The sequence below is a fragment of the Emiliania huxleyi genome (genome assembly GCF_000372725.1).
Source record: "Emiliania huxleyi CCMP1516 unplaced genomic scaffold EMIHUscaffold_27, whole genome shotgun sequence".
NCBI classification, from domain to species: Eukaryota; Haptophyta; order Isochrysidales; family Noelaerhabdaceae; genus Emiliania; species Emiliania huxleyi.
This window is the reverse complement of record NW_005200011.1, coordinates 620,023-640,136: the sequence shown is the minus strand read 5'-3', so window position 1 is coordinate 640,136 and position 20,114 is coordinate 620,023. Positions and strand designations below refer to the sequence as shown.

Genomic DNA, 20,114 nt, shown 5'->3' with positions numbered 1-20,114 from the left:
GCTGGGCCAGAGGCTCGAGCCTCTGCCGCTCTGCGGGCTGGAAAAAAGAAAGAAAGAAAACAGACAACCCAAGGGAGGGATGGGAGGACGGCACGCCGCCACCACACAGGGATTTTAAGGAGAGGTGTGTGGTGCGCTAGCCGTCGCCCACCCTTGCTTGGGCGTCCGCCTCTTCCTATCTCTCTTCGCAGTCTCTCTCCGATTCTCGCTGCAACCTTCATGCCACCTCGCGGTCGTCCCACTCTCGTCGTTCTCTCCCTTGTCATTTCCTCCTCTGTCGCGTCGTTCCCTTCTGCCTCGTCCTGTGACGCCGCCGCCTGCCGGTCCCTTGTTCTCGCGGCTTCTTTCGCCTTTCGGCGCAACTCCGTCCTCCTCGCGGCGTATCCTGGCCCCTCGAGTCTATCGAGCTCCCCTCGCGCAAGGACCACGTTTCTGACTCCCACTCCGATCATTTGCCTACAGGTCATGTTGTTGCTCAGGTCCACTCTCTCTTCGAACACTCGTGCCTCTACGGATGATGCCGGCGCTGGGGTCCCCTTCGGATGCATCGTGACATCTGACAACTGGATTTCCACTGGTTCGTCCTCCTCGGAGTCATCTGCGGGCTGGAGGCTGCGGGCTGAGGGCCGAAAGGTTATTTTCGCGCATTTTCGCCAAAGGAAGCGCGCACGGGCCAGCTGGCTGCCACACACCCTGAGTTGGCCTACATATGCACACTGCCGGACTTGCCATGAATATGCTGGCCGACGACGACGACGACGACGACGACGACGACGAGAATCCCACGCACGGCCCCTCCGCCGAAGGGCTGCGCGAACAGCTGACCATGTTCATGACCATCGCAGCCCTCCTCGCTGGTTTCGCAGTGGGGCTTGCCACCACCGTTTCGTCCGAGGAGATCCGCGCGTACGCTCGCTGGGAGCTCAGGACCTTTCTGGGACGCAACTCGACGCTCTGCGAAAAGTACGAGCCGCTCGGGCTCATCGAGACGGACGGCGGCCCCACACACGGCCTCCGCACTTGCAACCCCGACACGGGCTGCTGGGATGGCTACGCATCATGGGGAACCCGCGCGCCCGACTCGCCGCTGGTGCGGGACGGGCTCGACCAGTGCTCCGCGCGTGCCGAGGGTCTCTTCTTTGAGGACCTGGTGCTGGCCAAGGAGGTGATAACCGACCAGGAACTGGGCAGGTGCTCCTCGCTGCTGCTGCTATCTCCGCCACCACCACCACCGCCACCACCCCTTTTTTTTTTTTTTTCCCCCCCCCCCCCCCTCTCTGCCTCACCACCCGCTGGTCCGGTCCGTCCCTTGCCTCCACCGCCTCGCCCGCCCGCCCCCTGCGCAGAAACACAATGATCGTCATCTGGGTGACGATGTTCGTTGAGATGCTCGGCACAGTTCTATTCTTCAGCCTGCTCAGAACCTCCTCGGAAGGGGGCGAGGTGGCCATCTGGCACTCGACGTTTGGCGCCTTCCTGTTCGTGCTCTACTTTCTCCCGGTCCTTAACTTCTACAACTTCCTGATGCTCGCGTCGCGCGTGGTCAAGGTCAAGTTTGTGCACTGCGACGACGACTTCACGGGCGCCTGCTGGGTGGAGGAGACGCCCATGTTCAACCGCCTCGCTCTCGCGGCTTGCTTGCTGGTCGTAGTTGTGCTCGCCCTGCAGGCGTGCGGCACCGCGACCCGGCCCCACTGCCCAGCCTCGCGCGGCGCGGCGGGGTCGCCACAAGAGGAGGCGGTTTGCGAGTAGACGCGTCTCTCGTGGAGGCTGGCGGCAAAGCGCGCGGAGGCGGCCAAGCAGGCTGTGGCGAAGCGGGCGCTGACGAGGGCGCGCAGCAGCCGCTTCTCTCCCGGCTTGCTCTCGCGCCAGGCGTCCAGTCTGAGCAAGGGCGCGGGCGAGGCCTCCTCGCCGCTGCCGCCCGCCTCCGCCGCGGCCGTGCGCGTGGCGATGCTCGCCGAGTTCGAGACGTTCGCGCTCGAGAAGCTCCAGGCGGCAGTGGCCGTCGCCTCCAAGGCCGCGCCGAGCCACGGCGGCGGCTACGGCGGCGGCTACGGCGGCGGCTACGGCGATGGCTACGGCGGCTGCTACGGCGGCGGCGGCGGCCTTGTCGACGAGGGCGTGCGCGAGTCTCTGTCGGAGCTGCGGCTCCGGTGGACCTCGTACTGCGCTTCGGCCGGGTACCCGTACTCGGCCTACCGCACCGCGCCGCGCGGCGACCACGAGGGCGTGTGCCCCGGAAGAGGAGTGTGTGTGTCCGCCACCCTCGCGCGTCCACCCCCGGCCCCCCAACTTGCACGCAGGCGGAGCGGCGCCGTCCGCATTCCAGGTCGAGGCGTTCGTGCACACGCTCCGCGCCTTCCTCCACGCCGCCGCCGTGTACGACGAGGCGACGCGCGCCGCCGCCTACCACGAGCTGCTGCTGCAGCTCGATAAGATTGCCCCGCTGGCCGAGGGAGGGGAGGGAGGCGACGGCCGGCGCGTGGTCAGCCCCCGCTTGTGCGCCATCGGCTAGCATGGCCGTCGCGTGTGGTCCCTAGGGAGCCGCGCGATCTAGGGACGAAGAGGGATGGCGTCAGGCCCATGCAAGCTCCCAGGGAGAAGTCCCGGTTATTTTCTGTTGTGACAGTGAGTGTGCGAGGCTGAGGTTGGCAGACACCCTGCGATCGCTGTGTCAGTGAGACCCAAACATTTTGTGTGTGTTTTTGTTTGTGTAGTCTCTCTCAAGCCACACACCGTCACACGTACAGAACATGACCGTACTCGCTACACAAATAAAAAAGTCGATCTCACGAACACGATGTCGAGAATGCGAGAAGCAGAAGGTCTCGCTACGTGCATCTCTCCCCCATCTCATACACTGCGATGCCTGTATCACTGCATGTGCGCGAGGTTTTAATATTCCCTGTGCATCAAATCCCGAGCACACTCTTGCGATAGTACGCCGCGTTTAGCCACGCCGGCCTAGCCAGGCCAAGCTGGTCGTGGAGGACGCGCTCGGCTACGCGCAAGCTGACCTCTGCCCAGTACGGCGCGATGAGATCGACCGAGCTCTCTTCGAGCCACCAGTCATTGTTGGCGACCGAGAGGGAGCGGCCAACGACGGGCTGGCGCGTCGCCTCCGAGTAGGAGGCGGAGGTGACGCCGTGCAGGCATTGGGGCAGCGCGCCATGGGCGGTGGAGAAGGAGAGCGGGTCGGGAGCGGGGTGGAGGATCTCGTCGCGCGCGTGCGGCCAGAAGCCGAGCACCACCGCCGCCGGCTCGGCGAGGGAGCGAGGGTCGATACCGGCGTCGGCGAGCCGTGCAGCGTGCATCTGCAGCAGCTTGCGGTGCAGCAGCCCGGGCAGCTCGGACGCCTCGCCGCGCAGCACCGTGAGAGGCGTCGACTTGCTCGCACGGAACGGCATGTAGAAGCCGCCGCCTGCCTCGAGAGAGTGCGCGTACTGCACCAGCAACGCACCCGCACACGCGGGGGCGGCACCCTCTCCGCAGCGGACAGGCCCGTCGTGATACCGGATGTACATTGGCGGGTCCGACGGCGCGTGCACCTCTCCCTGCACGAGGCCGAGGCGGGTGCGCCACCACGCGTCCTCGTACACGAGGTACACCTTGACGGACGCCTCGGCCGAGTAGTTCGCTTGCGACGTCTCGCGGCTGCAGTTGTAAAGCGCGCGAGCGAGGGGGCGTCCGTCGGTGAAGAGGAGCGAGTCGCGCGAGAGGCGGTTCAGCGCGTGGCGGGGGAGGTTGAGCAGCACGCTGTCCGCGACGGTGCTGCCGCCGTCCTTCCACCTCAGCACCGCGCCCGTGGGTCGAGGGTGGGCGTGGACGGCGTCGAGCTCCTTGTGGAGCTGCAGATGCGCCCCCGCGGCCCTCAGCTCCGCCACCATCACGTCAAGCGCGGTGCCGTATCCGGCGGAGCTGTTCAGGCGCGGGTCCATCAGCTTGTGGAGGGTGAGGTTGCCGTCGAGCGGCTCGCGCTCGCACGAGGGGATGTAGCAGGCCGTCGGCAGTCGGAGCGGGCCGCGGAGGAGGTCGGCGGGCAAGTGCTGCTCGAATGCAAAGCGGTACGCACCGATGTCGATGTTGAGCCCGAACAGCGCCGCGTCGCCGCGCACCGTGAACGTCCTGCCGCCGAAGCGCGGCGAGCCCTCAAACACGCACACCGTGGTCGGGTCCCTGGCCTTTGCGTCGACGGCGACGCGCCAGGCCGAGTAGATCCCAGCCCAGCCCGCACCCACCGAGGCAAAGGCGCATCTAGCTGGCGCGCGGGGCTGCGTCGCTGGCGCTGCCTCCGACCCATGCTGCGCCGCTGGCGCCGCTGCTGACCCGGGCTCCGGTGAAAGCGCCGCTGCTGACCCGGGCTGCGGGCTCTCCGCTGCACACGCTGCGGGGCGCGGTCGCGGCAGCGCCCGGCACGCTGCTTGCAAGAGGAGAGTCGCGTTCGTGGTGCTCGCTGGCCGGCCGCCGACCAGGGCATACGGCACTCCGGGGTGGGGAGGCGTGCGGCGTGCGGCGCGCTCGACCAGCTCGCCTCCGCGCGCTCCGTCGATGCATGCCGATACCTCGTCCCAGCGGACGCCCAGAGCGACGGCGCACCGCCTGCCGACGGCGAGCACAGCGGTACTCGGCGAGCCGGCCGCCCACTCGCTGCCGAGCGCCCGAAAGTAGCACGAGACGAACGGGAGGGAAGTCCCGGCGCACAGCGTGACGCGGTTGGCGAGGCACTCAGCTGCGCCGTGCTGGCAGCGTGGTGAGCCCTTGAAGCAGGCGTCGGGCGGCCGTGCGGCGCCCAACCCGCACGTGGAGAACCAGCAGTCGCGCGTCGTCGCGTTGAATCGGCAGGACGCGGACGAGTCACAGCCAGGCGGAGCCACCACGGCACCAGCGCATGGCGCGAAGAAGTACGCGTTGCCGAACGAGGTGTACCTCACGCTGGCTGTGGTGCCGAGCGCATCGGCCAATCTTGCGAGCGGGCCGAGCACAAAATCGCGGGTGTCGGGGCAGGCCGCCTCGCCAAACACGTCGACGTCCACGGTCGCAGCTGGCGAGTAGGCGAAGGCCGAGATGGCGAGCATAGAGCTCTTTAACCGTACTCTAGCGGCAACAGCGTCGCGCGGAGGAGCACGCGGCGCGCTCGCATCGATTCGCCAATCGATTCGCCACTTCCAGCGGTGAGGGCCAAGAAAAGAAAAATCGGGACAAGGTTTTCTTTCTTTCTTTCCCTCGCAATCGGTGCATGTAGCTAGGATTGTGAGCGCAGATGTTTGGATCTTTGGTACGATTGTGAGCGCCGCCGCTCATAGTCCTACAAGATGTAGGTAAGTAAGGATTGCGAGCGCTACTGCTCGCAATCGGAGGCATGTTGCTCGGATTGTGAGCAGAGCTGCTCGCAATCCTAGACTTTGCTCGGATTGCGAGCGCGAGCGCGCTGGTAGTAGTCGTAGGCGTCACCAGTCACGATGGGAGCGCGGAGCTGCTAGTCCTAGAAGATGTAGGATTGCGAGCGTAGGTGCTAGCAATCCGCACAGCGAGATGCTACGATTGCGAGGAGTGCTGCTCACAATCCTTCGACTTCTAGGATTGAGAGCGAGGCTGCTCTCAATCCTAGCGTTCTTATAGCCTCATCAAAGAACAAGGACCAGCGCACCAGCGACAGTGGGGACCGTTCTACTAATCAAAATCCGCTATCAAACCGGACCTTTGCGGCAAAGCAAAGCCTTTGCGCAAAGCCAAACAAAGGTGTGGCGTGTGCGGGGTGCCTCTGGGCGGAATCGTGCTGCGCTCTCCCTCTCGCCCGCCCCGACGGACAACACAGAGCGAGGCGTGAACCGCGCCATTCGCTCTCACCTGGCAACCCTGTCTGCACGTCTCGCGCGCGCGTGAACAGGGCTCCAGGCCCCAAATGACGTGTGAGTGTTAGAGTTGTTTGGTATATTGCTAAAATCGAACCCCGACGGCCGACCCCGCGCCCGTCGAATTCATCGGGACGCGGGGGCTCTCTCGGCTACGGACGGCCTACGTACGGGACCGGCCCCAGCTTCGGCTGAGGGCTGAGGTAGACGGCCCGACAAGCTGCCGAGCCCGAAGGAGGTGAGGTCCTCACCCCGGCGGCCCGCGCACGCCGTCTGAGCCTAGCGCAGCGCGAACTCGCTCTGAGCCTAGCGCAGCGCGAGATTTGCGCAGCAAGGCCGGCCGGGCAACCCTTTAAAGCACTTATTTGGTTTCCCATAAGAGGGTAGGAAGGTAGGTAGGTAGGTAGGGGCAGGGCAGGGGCCGGCCGGGTTTTTGCAGAATTTCAGCATGAGCAACCCCGCGGTGTTTTCTTTTCAAAAAATCCAAGGCGCTTCTCTTTGGCGCTTCGTGAGAGTCGTCGCACTCAACAAAATGCTCTCCGCGTTCGTCCTGCCCAGTGCAGCGCCGTCCCCGTGCGGCGGCTTCTGCGAGAAGCAGGTTTGCATCAAGAGCGCAGCGAACCTCGCAATGAAAAACGTCGATAGCTGGCCGCGCAAGCCCGCACCGGAGTCGTGGGTCAAGGTGTGCCCCCACGCGCTACAAGCAGCCGTTGAGAGTCCCTCATCCAATCCGCAAGCCCCCGGGAACTACAGTTTGAACTGGGCGGCGCGCTCGTGTGCAAGACGGAGCAGCACGAGAACAACGCCTCCCCGCTTTGGGACCGCTGCTGCTTCGTGCACGGCTCGCACAGCCACTCGGAGTACGTCTTCAGCGTCTTCGACGGCGACTACTCCAGCGAGGAGGGCGACTGGCTCGGCACCGCCGTACTGCCCGCCAACGCGACGGCGGGCGTGTACGAGCTTCCCCTCGCCGGCGGGGAGTTTGAGCCGCAGGAGGGGACTCTTCTCATCGAGATCCCGCTCGCCCCGCCGCCCCCTCCTCCTCCGGCGGACGACCGCGCAAAGCAGCTCAAGTACGACGTGTCGAGCAAGCTGCTCCTCGACAGCGCCAAGGGGGGCGAGGGCGAGGAGCGCAAGTTTCTCTGCATCATGTCGGCCTCCGGGCTCGTCGAGACGGACTTTTACCCGCGCGTGGGCAAGTCCCGGTCCGCGCCGAGAGTCGCCCCTCCCGCAATTCAAACTCCGCCTCGCCACGCTCCCCGTCGCCGCCGCCATCGCCCGACCCCCCCCCCCCCCCCCTCCACCACCACCCTCCCCACCGCCGCCGTTGCCGCCTGCCCTCCACCGTCGCCGCGACTCCATCTCCTCCGCCGTCGAGTGTCGCCGACCGCAGCTCTGTCTGCTAGAGAGCTGCACTCGCACATGCTACAAGCACACAACATGCACATGCACAGTGTCCACATCCGCATATCCGCCTCATCCTCACCCGTAGCAGAAACACGCAGCCTAGCCGGGCCCTTGGCGGGATGGCATGCCAGGTACCCGGACTCGTGGGTCAAGATCTCTTCGTTGACCGACGAGACGGCGATGATGGGCATGGGCAAGCAGGAGATCGTCGACATCATGGAGAGGGGGGACCAGTCCGCCAAGGACGAGCTTTACCGCCGGGTTTACCAGTTTCAAGCCGAGGTCATCAACAAGGCTCCCTTGCACACCCCCTTGCCACGCCCCCCCCCCCCCCCCCGGGTCGCGTTGGCCCTCTGGGGCCTCACTGTTCCCCTCACCCCGCGTGCGTGCTCCACGAGGTGTCGGCGGGGCAGATCCGCTCCGACCCCTCCAACGAGGACGTCATCGACGAGGAGCACAACGCACGGCCCGGCGCGCGAGCCGTAGATGCGCCGCGCCGACACACCCGCACGTGATTCGAGGCACGCGAGTAAAAAACTCCGAAGGACTGTGTGTCTGCACCCCGCGTCTCCTCTCTAACCCGAGAGAGGCGAGGGCATGACGTTCCTCGAGCGTCTTCCCTTCCTCTCTCTTAGGCGCGGAGCCCGAGTATGAGTGCGCGACTGGCACCGTCTCCAAGCTAGATGCGGGGCAAGCTCCTCGTCGTCCCACTCGCACTCTCGACAGGGCTTGTACTCGGCTGCATTCCAGAGCCGATCTCCACTGCTCTCTCCCCATGCTCTGAGCACACACCACGCGACCGTCGCCCCCCGTCTCAGATATCCCTGCACACTCAATCACTCCCCATGTTACACCGCAGGTCTCCAACTCTCTCGAGCCGAACTGGTCCTTTTGCTGCGACGTCACCGCCTTCCGCGGCCGGGTGAGAGGCTCGAGAGTCAGTCGAGAGTCGCCGAGCGGTCTGCACGGGACCGTTCCGTGACGGCGCCCGCGGGAGGAGCCTCTGAGAAGCCCGGGCGTTGCTTCGCCCGCAGGGGCTGCTGCTGGAGCTCTACGACGAGGACTCGCTCTACTTCGTCAACGACTTTCTGGGCGCAAACATGATGGGCCAAAAGACCCTCCAGGACGGGCAGTACCAGCTGCCCCTCCTCTCCGGCAAGCCGTCGGCCACCTCCAGCCCCCACCACACACACGGCAGTCCACTGATGGCGAAATGAGTTGAAGTGGTAGGCATCATCGGCCACACCCATAAGCCCGCCCATCTCAACGTGCTCGTCGCCACCTCGGCCATGCCGCCGGTGGCCAACGTGGGCGAGGATTGCTGGGAGGCATGCGGCGAGAGGGGCGGACACTGCCCCGGCTTCTGCGGCGCGCTCGGGGCTTGCTGCAAACAGATCGATGAGCTCGCCCACGAGCCGGGCGAGAACGAGCCGAGATTGGCCGAGATTGGCCGAGAGATTCGTCCACGCAGAACCTCCCCCCCCCCCCCCCCCAACCGCCCCCGGGCAGGCTGCCCCGACCACGGCATCGACCCCTACTGGCACTCGTGCGTCGTCGCGGACCTGTCGGCAGCTTCCCTCGCCGCCGAGCCTGCCGCCCTCTCCCAGGCGGCACCCGGATTCGCCTCGCAAGACAAGGGTGCGTCTGGCGACGACCCTCGCGACACCGAGCTGCTGACCCCTCCCTCGCTGCCCGTCTGGACGGTCACCATCGTCGTCTTCGCCGTCGCCCTCGCGGCCCGCGTCTTCACGATGCGGGGACGGGGGCGGGGCGGGGCGGCAGAGGAGGAGCGCCCGGCGATTGTGGCGCCTATGATCTGATGTGCGGCGGACGGTACGTGCGGCGGACGGTACGTGCGGCGGCGGGGGTGGGGCCGCTGAGGCGCCCACTGAGAAGCCGGCGGTGCAGTCCACGTTGCGTTTGATGTGCCCGTCGCTCTTGCTCGGACGCCATGAAAAGCACTCGGAGGAGAGCAGGTGTCCATCTAGTTGCAGCTTGCAGGTGAGCTGTGCTTTGGGAAGAACTTTTTTTTTGGAATGGATGGCATGTGCCGTTCCCACAACAACGCAGAAGGGCTTCTTTTTGTGGCTTCCTCGAGTTTGCCGTTTTCCCGGAAGAGGGGCTCGACGGCCCTCCTATGAAATTGTGCAGAAAAACCTGGCCGGCCCCGGGCCCCGTGGGCCGTGGCCTGCCCCATTAAATAGTAGCCGGAATAGTAAGAGTAATATGATCTGATGTTGCCATGTTCCCCAGCGAGGTGTGGTCAAGCAGATCGCCCATGGGTGTCGTCGAAACCAAAAAATGGGAGAGCGGCGAATGAATTCTTTTCCTGAGCCCCAGCGAGGCGGACGACACGCCTTGGCCCCGCCTTCTGCGGCGACATTTCAGCGCCATGAGCAGCAGCAAGAATCCGCTAAAGGCGGCGTACAGCAAAGTCCGTGAGGCGGAGGAACGCCATGCGGAGAAGCTGCGCGCAAAGGCCGCACGGACGGCGGCACCTGCAGAGCGTGCTCCAGCGTACACAAAAACACTGCAGGCGACCAAGGACAAGGCGGCGGCGCGTCGCAAGGCGCTAGCGCAAACAGAGCGGGCGAGTGTGGCGGCCGCCGTGCGCGTGCGTAAGGACGACGGCGGCACGCTGCCTATGGGCAAGGCGCCCACTCACGCACCCCTCACACTCACACATACGCCCACGCGCCTCCATCTGCACACGCGACTCGTTCGCCGCTGCGCGCATCCATCTGGCCCTTCAGCCCGCTCTCCACCTGTCGGAGACCCAAGACGCGCCTCCTCTCTCTCACAGGCCTCGCCCTCTCCGCTCCCCAGGCGCTGTACCTCGTCCAGTCCTTCTTGCAGGGGCGGGAGAGGCATGCCGAGGCGAGCGTGGAGCAGATCCGCGAGGCGGTCGGCATCAACATCGACCCGGGCGCGAACCCCCAGCTGCACGACGCGCTCACCGAGAGCGAGCACGTCGAGGCGCGAGACCCTTGAAGCTCGAGACCCTTCAAGCTGGCCCCGAGAGGCCGAGCCTCTTCCGAGAGAGCGGAAGATCCACCCCGAAGACGGCTCGACGGCCGGAGAGCAGCGCGAGACGCCGCCTCGAGACGCCGCCTTGGCTGCCCGCGCCGCCCCTGCCGTCCGCCGCTCCTCCCCTCGACCGCTCTCCGCCTCGCCCTAGGTGGTGCCTGCGGCGGGCGTGCTGCGGCTGCGCTACCGGCCAAAGCACGGCGTGCGCGACGCCGCGATGCTAGCGGCGCTGCTCTCGCGCGCGGTGGTGTCGGGGGTGCCTCGCTCCGAGCTTGTGGCGACCAAGGAGCAGCCGCAGGCGTGCTACGAGGGCGTCGAGGTCGGCACTGGGGCTGCCTGCACACGCGAGCCGGGGAGAGCGTCACGTCACAGCGAGCAGCTGTGAACAGGCCGACATCGAGAAACTCATCAGAGAGGGGAGGCGGACCGAGACACTAGACGCCTCCCAGATGCTCGCGCGGTGCTCGACACAGGACGCGCCCGGAAACTACATGCCGGATGCCGTGCTCTACCAACGCGCCCCGACAATCCCCTCCCCCGCGCCGCCTCGGCCAGTGGCCCTCTGGTCGTCATGGCTGTGTCTGTCCACGCCGCCTCAACCTCCCCCCCCCCCGCCCCCTCCCCCCCCCTCCTGAAGGGCGGTGGCGATCGAGAGGCCTGACACGCGCGACCGCGTGCTCTTCGCGCCAACCGCCGCCAAGCAAGCGCCCGCGGGACTGCGCGCGGCGTGGGCGGCGGTCGAGGTGCGGCGGCGGCCTGGACCGGCACCGGCACCACCGGGGCGCGGGCGGCGTTCTCTTCACGCCTCGAGCTGCGAGCAGGTGCCGCGAGGGGACGACCTGCAGGCGGCGCTCGTGCAGAGGAAGCTACTCTCGAAGGAGGAGCTCGAGGCGCACGCACACGCGCTCGCTCGCTCGCTCGCTCGCTCTCTCGCTCGCTCTCTCGCTCTCTCGCTCTCTCGCTCGCTCTCCACCGCACTTTGCACCGTGGATGCCGCGCGGCTCCTGCCTGCTTTGGGGCATGGAGGATCGCCCTTGACGGACTCCCGAGCGCGGAGGGACGTTTTCTCTCTCTCCCTCCCCTTAGGTGCGCCGCGCGCGCAAGGCGGCGGCGATCAAGGTGTGCGCGAGGGAGGGACTCTCCGAGAGATTTCTCCCCTCCCCTCCCCTCCACTTGCTCTCCTGCTTTCCCTTCCCTCCCTTTCAAGGCACGCGAGGAGGCGAAGCGCGCGGCCAAGCCAAAGCGCGAGCGCGTGGGCTCGAGGAAAATCACCAACACCCACCTCGACCTCGGCAAGTGATGGCGGCAGCGCTCGAGGCCCTCGTCCTGTTGGGCTCTGCACAGCTCGCCCCCGTCGCCGCGGGCCCGGGGTGTCCTTGCATCCTTTTCTCCATTCTCGTGACGTGTTTCCGGTGCCGGGGCGCGTTTTGTCTTTTGTTTTAGAGTTTTAGTCGTTGGTGTTCGATCCGCACCGTACACACTCCACAGTATTCTCCAATTGCAACGTTTATTCGATGGTTTCTAGAGCAGGCTCTAGATAAAGTTGCCTTCAGCCTTGACCGCCGGATGTGGTCCACGGCGATCAACGGGCTGGGCCTACGGCGGCTATCCTCATCGAGCACAGTCAAGGCTGCAAAAGTGTGAAAAGATCGCGTGCAGGAGAGACTCTCCCCGCAGAGTGGCGCGGGGTGCGCTTTGAGCACTTCCACTAGACTTCCACTTTTCGCACTTGAGCAACTGCGAACTGGACATAGCTTATAACTTATATATTAAAGCTAGGGTCGTTTCCGCACTCTTTTAGCGTTAGGGGACCCACTAGGGTTCTGAGGCGTGACAGGACCGGATTTTTTAAGAGCTTTTAAGAAAAATGGGGAGGTTTGGGGGCTTAAATTGCCATTTAAGAGATTGCAGGCACGGGGGCCCCCTCTTTTAAGACCGTTTAAGAAAATCGGCCTCACCAGCATGCGTGTCGCTGGGTTCCGCGCCGCTTTCTGCAATACTGCCGTTATTAGGCACAAACCCGCCACTGAAGACACATATGTAAGTCTGGTGCACTGGCAGGAGCCATACTCGCATAGGGGGCGCGTGCTAGAAGCTGACTCGGTGACTGTAGCCAGCTTCCCGGCCTCCGGCGTCTACCGGGGAGCCTCCCGGACCATCGACCTCGGGAGAAGGAATCGGCGGCCCAGCAGCTCATACATAAAACCTGCCTAGGCAGGTTTTAGCCGTTTAAGCCGCAGGCGCCCCAGGGCCCACCTTTTAAGCCTAGGCGCTAGGGCCCCCCCTAGAAGCGCTAAGGAGCGAGAACCGTCAGATTTTCCGCATGGTACGGCGTACGGGACCCCTCGACCGTCTCGCCCTCCCTCACTGGTGTGTTCATTTGGGGGGGTCATAACAAACACGGTACAGGATCGAGGTGCACGCTGCTGAAGCAGTGTCGTCCCCCCTCTCCATCATCTCACTGGGAGACGTCGGCGGTGATGGCGGTGGTAGCCGATCGTGATCGAGCACTGGCGGGTACTTCTACTCTTCCGTCTTCGCTGGGGGAGAATTCTAACAATACAAGTCCGTATGTATGTAGGAAGGTGAAGAACAGTCAGTCAGGCTCGGACTGGACACCAACGGCCAACGCGGTATGGGTGGACGAGAGACAGATGACAACAAACCTTTACCTTTACAACAAGGCCCACCACCGGCGGCCCCACGACGGCGTCCTCGCCGCCTGGGCGGACGCGATGCGCGCCCCGGCCAACGCGCCGGTCGTGCACGGCGACAAGGAGAAACCAGAGCTCACCTGGCAGTACAACGAGGGGTACAAGGTCGACCTCGCGGAACCCCATGCGGGACCGGGAGGATGCGATGACGTGAATGAAATCAAGCTCTGGACGCCCCTCCTCAAGACCTCCTCGCCGGGCGTTGGCAACGCCTCGAGTGGCGGCACGCCCGCCTCCGTTGGCCACTCCTACGCCTTCGGCAACACCGAAGAAAAGGCCCGCCGCCTAAACATGGGCTGCAAGGCGCGCGGGCAGCCCGGCCAACCCTTCGACCACAAGACCGGCCACGGCTACGTCAAGGCGCATCGCGGTTTCTACCACGACGCGATCTTTGTCAAGCGCAACAACTTCAACCTGCTGCTCCACGAGACGTTCGGCGGCGGCTTCTCGCCCACCGCCGTTCTCAAGCTGCGCCGCCTCGCGCGCAAAGTCGCGCGCGGCAGCGTTGACCGCACGGCCTACTCGCCCAAGTACTCGCTCTCTTTTATGTCCCACCATGCAGAGCGCATCTCTCTCTCTGTTGTGCGAGGCGTGAACCGCGCCATTCGCTCTCACCTGGCAACCCTGTCTGCACGTCTCGCGCGCGCGTGAACAGGGCTCCAGGCCCCAAATTACGTGTGAGTGTTAGAGTTGTTTGGTATTGCTAAAAATCTCTCTCTCTCAGATGACGACGACACGCACACACGCTCGACCTCTAAAGAAACAAAGAAAACGTAGAAGGCAAAAGAGGGATGGGAGGACGGCACGCCGCCACCACCCATAGGGATTTGCACCAGTCGGTAAAGAAAGAAAACAGACAACCCAAGGGAGGGATGGTAGCACAGACCAGCGTCTTTTATTTGTCGGCTAAATAGCCAACCTCGCCAATCGGTGGTGGAATCCCAGCGCCCCCGCTCCGCTCTCGGCGGGAGCTCTCCGGAGTCGTCGCTCACTCCTTCCACTCCTGCCGATCGCCTAGGCCATGCTCTCCCTCGCCCTGTCCCCGCTCTCGCTGAGCGGCCTCGCGCCGCGCTCGGCGGTCTCCTCGTCTCGCGTCGCCGCACCGCAGATGGTGCAGAGCAAGTCGATGCCCATGATGGAGGCGCCGGAGGTGCGCGCTCTGCCTGCGGCCCTGCCGTGCACGCGCACGACGCGCGGTTCGCGCCGAGTCGCTCTCTTGCTGAGCCGCTTCGCGCCCGCGCCCGCCGCCCGCCTCCCCGCAGCACCTCCAGGGCATGGTGGGCAATGTCGACTTTGACCCGCTCGGCCTCTCCTCGCCCAACAACATCAAGTGGATGCGCGAGGCCGAGCTGAAGCACGGCCGCATGAGCATGCTTGCGTGGACGGTGCGTGTGTGTCACCGCTCTCTTGGCCGCGAGACTCAGCCCACCGGCTCGCAACCGCCCTCCGCCCTGCGCCCCAGGGCTACGTGGCGGTCGACCTCGGGTTGAGGTTCCCGGGCGCGCGGTACGCCGAGCTCAACTCCTTCAACGCGCACGACGTCGTCGCTAAGAAGGCGCTCCCCGCCCCTCCCCAGCAAACATCGCCTCCCGGAGAGCTCCGCCACCCAGCTGGAGGGACATGTCGCCCTGGTCGCGCTATACCGCCCTGGCCGGGCTTTTCGCCCTGAAGGCCCCCCCCCCCCCCCCCCGGCCACCCACCCGACGCTCTCTCGAGCACCCGCCATTCGATTCCAAGCCCCCCACCCCCCCCCCCCCTCCCCTCTCCACTCGGTCGACTCCGCCCCAGCCCCGGACTCACGGCGTTGCCCCCGCGGTTCGCAGGAGCTCTTCCTGCTGCTCCTCTGGGTGGGCACCTTCGAGACGATCGGCGCCTCGCAGATCTACGACATGTCCATCGACCAGTCGGAGCGCAAGCCAGGCGACTTTGGCTTTGACCCGCTGCGGCTGCTCAAGTCGCCCGAGGCGCGCCAGCCTAGAGATGCCCCCTCCCGGTTAGATTCCCCGGATGCGCGAGCCTTGACGCATCGCCGTCGTCGGCCGCGCCATCCCCGCGGCGGCCACCACGCAACAGGACATCCTCCCGCGCCGAGGCGGCTGCGGCTCACCGCACCCCCCTCCCCCCCCCCTCTCCCCCGCCCAGCCACGACCGCACGTCTCGCCTCAACCTACCCCCCCCAACCCCCCCCACCCACCCCCCCACCCACCCACCCACCGCGCGCCCCCACTCCAGGCGCCAAAGTACTACGAGGCGGAGCTCGTCCACGGCCGCGCAGCGATGCTCGCCTTCTCGGCCGTCGTGACGCAGTCCGCCCTCGGCAACACGGCTTTCCCCTACTTTTGAGGCCCCGGAGGCTGTCTGGCGTCGTTGTCACGCTAGTAGATGTGGCCTCGATGCCGGAGGGCGGCCCGCTTTCCGAATCGGACATCGGACATGTGAGAGATCGGCGGGAGCAGAGGGGTCTCTGTCATTTTCTGCGTCTGTGTGCGCGCGCGGCCGGGAGCGCCCTTGTCCGCTCCATTGTTTCCAAGTCTAGTTGGTGAAAAACGCGCGACACTCAGACCAAGCTGCAGAAACGAGCTTTTAGTGCTTATGAGCATAAGCACTGGATTCTCATGCGCGCGGAGCGCGCCGGTGCTCTACCCGGACACGCGCGGAGCGCGCTAGCTGGACACCGCACACGCGGAGCGCGCTAGCTAGACACACACGCGCGGAGCGCGCTGGCTAGATACCGCGCGGAGCGCGCTGGCACCTATGTGCGCGGAGCGCACCGCGGTAGAGTCTAGACACATGAAGACAGTCTGTTGCAGTCAGTTGTGGCCACGCGGCTTCGGCCTGACGTCGTAGCACGGCTCGGCTGGCAGACGCTGTGTCTCTGCCTTCTTCCGCGTCATGACCAGACCCCGCTGCAGCGAAGCTCCAATGCCGCCCCTCTGTGCACGTGACCTGTCGTTGTGGTGAAAGCGGTCTTCCCAGTTGAGCCCGCCCCAGTTCTCGAGCGCACGGTTGATGAAGGGCACGGCGACGGGATGGTACGGCTGGGGCGCGTTCCACGCGATCACAGCCTCCTCAGTTGCAGTGACCCAGTTGCCCTGGCGGTCGCAGCGGTCCCACACACCGCCCATGCCCTGAGCGCGCCGCTGCAGAACACGCGCGGAGCGCGCCGCTGCATGGGTAGGCGCGGAGCGCCGCCACTCGAGATTGGGCCTGTGGGTGGGCCGAGTGGTTCCAGCGTGTGAGTCAAACTCTTAATAGAAATCGCATCTAGCCCTCCACAACCCTCAAAATTTTCCTCGATGCATCCGAAGGGGACCCCAGCGCCGGCATCATCCGTAGAGGCACGAGTGTTCGAAGAGAGAGTGGACCTGAGCAACAACATGACCTGGAGGCAAATGATCGGAGTGGGAGTCAGAAATATGGTCCTTGCGCGAGGGGAGCTCGATAGACTCGAGGGGCCAGGATATGCAGCAAGGAGGGCGGAGCTGCGCCGAAAGGCGAAAGAAGCCGAGAGAACAAGGGAACGGCAGGCGGCGGCGGCGCAGGACGAGGCAGAAGAGAATGACGCGACAGAGGAGGAAGTGACAAGGGAGAGAACGGCGAGAGTGGGACGGCCGCGAGGTGGCATGAAGGTTGCAGCGAGAATCGGCGAGAGACTGCGAAAAGAGATAGGAAGAGGCAGACTCCCTAGGGTGGGCGACGGCTAGCGCATCACACTCCTCTCCTTAAAATCCCTGTGTGGTGGCGGCGTGCCGTCCTCCCATCCCTCCCTTGGGTTGTCTGTTTTCTTTCTTTCTTTCTTTAAAATTTTCCTCGGGGCGCGCTCCGCGCGCGGCGCTCCGCGCCTACTCCTTGAGCGTCAAAGCGTCATAGGCACTGGTTCGCACATGTTCTGCAGCTTGGCACTCAGAGCATTGCGGACTTCCTGCAGGTTGCGTTTCTCTCTTTTGTTCTTCAGCCCCCGATCAGTTGTGTAGCTCTATGTTGACTCGGCTCCTCACGTCCCTGCGAGCAGCGCGGCTCCCGCGGCAACCTTCACGCGCGCTGCTCTCGGCCACGCCCTTCTGGCACCGCACTGCCGCCCCGTCGGTCGCGCAGCCGGCGATGCTCCTGCGACCACCCGCAGTGACGCCGGCGCCGCCCATCGCCGGCGCAAGCCGCCAGCGGAGCCAGAAGCAGTCAAACAAGCTGCGCCAGAAGCGAATGGCGCACCCTCGGCGGTCGAAGCGCGATGCGATGGCGCGACGCGGAATCAAGCCGCAGCAGCCGCTGCCCGACTGGAAGTGGGGGATCTTTGCGCGCGACGAGGTTGCGGTGTATCACGGGAAGCGCAAGATGGGGCAGGGGAAGGTGCTGCGCGTCGACCACGCGCGGAGTCGCGTGTGGGTCGAGGGAATCAAGCTGCGAGAGTTTGCGACGGAGGAGTCGGCCAACGACCCGGACCCTTCTCGGTGCGCAGCCTGAGCTGCTCGCGCTCCGCCCGCACCGTGCCCTGGCGCACCACCATCACAAGCACTTACGCCTCGCCAATGCAGGCCTCTCGAGTACGAGCTGCGGGAGGACTCGGTGCACTACTCGCAGTGCAACCTGATCGACCCGGTAGACGGTCGCCGCACCCGACTCCGATGGCGCTACTTGCCCGACGGGAGGCGCGTGCGCGTCGCCGTGCGGTCGGGCGCGCTGCTACCGCGCGTCCCGCCGCCGCCGCCCGACGAGCCTCGCGAGTTCCCAAGGTGGTCAGAGCGGCTGACGACGCCGCGTGACGCCGTACTCGAGCGCACCAACATCGCGCCGCAGTGGGCAAAGCAGCGGGTCTAAGTGAGTTTTGGACGGCGCGCAAGTCAGTGATGACTGATGTTGGGCGGTGGCGGCCGGGTTAACATCTTAGCTTCCCAGCAGAAGGAGCAGTGGCGCGGGGCCAGACTAGTCAAACAACGCCCACAAAAAAAACAGAACACACGCGGTCTCAGCTCTCAGTCCACGACTCTCGCTCTCTCTCCAGACGCGTCAGCCCGTCTGCCGTCACGTGTGCGCGACGTGTGGTGTCCCACGGGCAGGGCCAGGCGGGCCGTACCCAGTCAACGGTACCAAATAGCCATGCAAAGAAGGGAAGCAAAGTGAAGAGCGCGTTCTAGCGGCACGCACACACATCGGGGCGGTATGGACAGGGCATGGAGGTTTTGCTGAGCCGTTAGCAAGTGTGGAGAGCGAAAGGGAAAGGCGAAAGCGCACCCGAGAGCGCAAGAGGAAAGTGCCGTGTTCGCTGCGTCATCACCTGGCAGCCGCAGCAGCCGTGTTCATCGCGAGAGCGTTGTTATCCAACAATGCTGGCGGTGCCGCTGCCACGTTCACTGTGGCAGCGATAGAAGCGCTGGCGGGCTTTCCCCATTTGCACGTGCGCGACTTGTGACCCGTTCCTTTGCAGTTGCTGCAGCGCTGCGGCTTGTTTTTGCGCGACGGACGCGCCGGCGTCAACGGGCTAGCAATATTCTGCTTGGCGATTAACCGGGCGGGCGCGAGCTGCGGTGGCAGCTTCAGCACCAACCCCCGCTGCAACTTGGATCCAGGCTCGTGGGTCGCGATGGGCTCGTTGACCTCATTTAGCAGCACAGCCACAGCAGGCGAGAGAAGGCGGTTGAAGGCCTTCAGCTCGTCGAGCGGGTCGATGTACGTGCAGAGTGCGTCCTCCATCAGGACCTCGATGGGGTTGAAGGGCGCATGCATTGCTGGCATCGCTGATGGGGCGGCGGGCTTGTCGACGGGCAATCGGCGGGCGCCAACAAAGCGCCCTAAACCGAGCGTTGATATGGGACGTGCGAGGGCAGAGGGCGAATCGGTGAGGTGGCAGACTTTTATGAAAAGGACGCGTGATCGAATGGACACCCATAAAGCGCCGGTGCCCAGTCCGAGCCTGACTGTCTGTCTGTTCTTCACCTCACTCTACAGACACACAAGAGAAGAGAGAGAGTCGGCTCGCTGTGGCCTCTCCGCAAGCAAGCAAGCAAGGCCTCTCCCCTCGACCGCGTCGAATTCATTGGCGCGGGCTCTCTCGGCTACGGGACCGGCCCCAGCTTCGGCTGAGCCTGATGAGTGAGGGCTGACAAGCTGCCGCGTCCCGCGAAAGGCCCGAGCCCAGAAAGAAAGAAAACGGACAACGCAAGGCGCAAGGGAGGGATCCGAGCCCAACCAAATCACTGTGAGGGTCGTGATTTCTTTGTTGGTTTTCAAAGATCTCTCCTCTCTCTCACACACACACATGGCGACAGACAAAACTAAACAAAGAGCAAGGAAGGAGAGAGAGAGAGAGAGAGAGAGAGAGAGACAGAGAGAGAGAGAGAGAGAGAGAGAGAGAGAGAGAGAGAGAGAGAGAGAGAGAGAGAGAGAGAGAGAGAGAGAGAGAGGTGAGAGAGAGAGAGAGAGAGAGAGAGAGAGAGAGAGAGAGAGAGAGAGAGCTCTCGAGCGAGACGGCTTTGTTTGTTACTTTGTAAGGTGGTGGCTGGTGGTTGGTTCCGGTGTGCTCTCGCCAGCTCGATCGCCGTGTGGGAGGCGCCGAACGGGAGGCGGCGCGCGCGTGTGAATTCGTGTGTCTGCAATCACTGAGTAAATCACGCTCTGCATCGCTCTGGCCTCTGCATGCGCATGCACACATGCACAATCATGCACATCTCTCTCTCTATCGCTCTGCATCGGAGGCCGGTCCGTCCCCCCCGCGCCGGATATAGAGCTCTACTCCTCTCCCCAACCCCTCGGTCCCGATTCTCGGTCCCTCGGCGGTCGATCGACGCCCGTCTCAGCTCGCTCGGCCGGCGGCTCCCCCGTTCCCAGGTCGCCCTCTCGAGATCAGAGCGCCAAAATAGGTGCAATGCAGATCAGCGGCCGGAAGTGGGTGCAATACAGATCACGAGCGCCGGAACGGGTGCAATATAGATCATAAGGGTTTTGTGGTCTGTGCGCGGACGGCCCGGGGAGCCTGCGGCGCTATTTTAACCTGCCCCGACAGAGTCTCTCGATACGGCGCGCGGCGGCGCCGCACCCAGCAAGCTGGGCCGCTCCTTACGGACTCGTCGCTGCGCTCCTCAAGGCAAACACGGAGCGCGCTGCGCGCGCGGTCTACGCC

General features: G+C 64.7%; 7 protein-coding genes across 7 annotated transcripts; 5 read left to right on the top strand and 2 right to left on the bottom strand.

The window, feature by feature from the left end:
* Nucleotides 1–672: 672 nt before the first annotated feature.
* Nucleotides 673–1,763, top strand: EMIHUDRAFT_435432 (hypothetical protein; the record flags this gene model as incomplete). The annotated part of the gene is made up of 3 exons (XM_005777036.1): nucleotides 673–1,191; nucleotides 1,347–1,668; nucleotides 1,753–1,763. Coding segments are annotated over exons 1-3 (813 nt in total), but the record flags the coding sequence as incomplete, so codon positions are not given.
* Nucleotides 1,764–2,912: 1,149 nt separating this feature from the next.
* EMIHUDRAFT_101062 (hypothetical protein) lies at nucleotides 2,913–5,075 on the bottom strand (the record flags this gene model as incomplete). Its single annotated transcript, XM_005777035.1, has 2 exons — nucleotides 2,913–4,254; nucleotides 4,597–5,075. 2 exons carry the CDS (start codon nucleotides 5,073–5,075, stop codon nucleotides 2,913–2,915), a joined length of 1,821 nt encoding a protein of 606 aa, XP_005777092.1.
* A 1,279-nt stretch (nucleotides 5,076–6,354) lies between these two features.
* On the top strand, nucleotides 6,355–9,316 carry EMIHUDRAFT_435430 (hypothetical protein). The gene is made up of 9 exons (XM_005777034.1): nucleotides 6,355–6,534; nucleotides 6,606–7,057; nucleotides 7,391–7,553; nucleotides 7,658–7,730; nucleotides 7,895–7,929; nucleotides 8,119–8,181; nucleotides 8,294–8,414; nucleotides 8,490–8,678; nucleotides 8,769–9,316. Exons 1-9 carry the CDS (start codon nucleotides 6,385–6,387, stop codon nucleotides 9,077–9,079), a joined length of 1,557 nt encoding a protein of 518 aa, XP_005777091.1. The 5' UTR covers nucleotides 6,355–6,384; the 3' UTR covers nucleotides 9,080–9,316.
* A 283-nt stretch (nucleotides 9,317–9,599) lies between these two features.
* Nucleotides 9,600–11,756, top strand: EMIHUDRAFT_435429 (hypothetical protein). Its single transcript, XM_005777033.1, has 8 exons — nucleotides 9,600–9,912; nucleotides 10,086–10,235; nucleotides 10,438–10,605; nucleotides 10,676–10,746; nucleotides 10,924–11,029; nucleotides 11,108–11,176; nucleotides 11,373–11,405; nucleotides 11,494–11,756. The coding sequence occupies exons 1-8, from the start codon at nucleotides 9,652–9,654 to the stop codon at nucleotides 11,584–11,586; spliced, it is 951 nt and encodes a 316-aa protein (XP_005777090.1). The 5' UTR covers nucleotides 9,600–9,651; the 3' UTR covers nucleotides 11,587–11,756.
* Nucleotides 11,757–13,912: 2,156 nt separating this feature from the next.
* Lhcf2 (light harvesting protein) lies at nucleotides 13,913–15,564 on the top strand. The gene is made up of 6 exons (XM_005777032.1): nucleotides 13,913–13,930; nucleotides 14,019–14,150; nucleotides 14,263–14,385; nucleotides 14,463–14,555; nucleotides 14,824–14,964; nucleotides 15,233–15,564. The coding sequence occupies exons 2-6, from the start codon at nucleotides 14,022–14,024 to the stop codon at nucleotides 15,341–15,343; spliced, it is 597 nt and encodes a 198-aa protein (XP_005777089.1). The 5' UTR covers nucleotides 13,913–13,930; nucleotides 14,019–14,021; the 3' UTR covers nucleotides 15,344–15,564.
* Nucleotides 15,565–17,101: 1,537 nt separating this feature from the next.
* On the top strand, nucleotides 17,102–17,815 carry EMIHUDRAFT_206725 (hypothetical protein; the record flags this gene model as incomplete). Its single annotated transcript, XM_005777031.1, has 2 exons — nucleotides 17,102–17,448; nucleotides 17,533–17,815. The coding sequence occupies 2 exons, from the start codon at nucleotides 17,102–17,104 to the stop codon at nucleotides 17,813–17,815; spliced, it is 630 nt and encodes a 209-aa protein (XP_005777088.1).
* A 453-nt stretch (nucleotides 17,816–18,268) lies between these two features.
* Nucleotides 18,269–18,730, bottom strand: EMIHUDRAFT_206724 (hypothetical protein; the record flags this gene model as incomplete). Its single annotated transcript, XM_005777030.1, has 1 exon — nucleotides 18,269–18,730. One exon carries the CDS (start codon nucleotides 18,728–18,730, stop codon nucleotides 18,269–18,271), a length of 462 nt encoding a protein of 153 aa, XP_005777087.1.
* Between the last annotated feature and the right edge of the window lie 1,384 nt (nucleotides 18,731–20,114).

Coding starts and splice junctions, on each gene's coding strand:
- EMIHUDRAFT_435430 (XM_005777034.1), top strand. CDS start 6,385: ATGCTCTCCGCGTTCGTCCTGCCCAGTGCAGCGCCGTCCCCGTGCGGC. Junction 6,535..6,605: donor CACCGGAGTCGTGGGTCAAG/GTGTGCCCCCAC, acceptor CGGGAACTACAG/TTTGAACTGGGCGGCGCGCT. Junction 7,058..7,390: donor CCGCGCGTGGGCAAGTCCCG/GTCCGCGCCGAG, acceptor ATGGCATGCCAG/GTACCCGGACTCGTGGGTCA.
- EMIHUDRAFT_435429 (XM_005777033.1), top strand. CDS start 9,652: ATGAGCAGCAGCAAGAATCCGCTAAAGGCGGCGTACAGCAAAGTCCGT. Junction 10,236..10,437: donor CCGAGAGCGAGCACGTCGAG/GCGCGAGACCCT, acceptor GCCTCGCCCTAG/GTGGTGCCTGCGGCGGGCGT. Junction 10,606..10,675: donor CGTGCTACGAGGGCGTCGAG/GTCGGCACTGGG, acceptor AGCTGTGAACAG/GCCGACATCGAGAAACTCAT.
- Lhcf2 (XM_005777032.1), top strand. CDS start 14,022: ATGCTCTCCCTCGCCCTGTCCCCGCTCTCGCTGAGCGGCCTCGCGCCG. Junction 14,151..14,262: donor CCATGATGGAGGCGCCGGAG/GTGCGCGCTCTG, acceptor GCCTCCCCGCAG/CACCTCCAGGGCATGGTGGG. Junction 14,556..14,823: donor ACGACGTCGTCGCTAAGAAG/GCGCTCCCCGCC, acceptor CGCGGTTCGCAG/GAGCTCTTCCTGCTGCTCCT.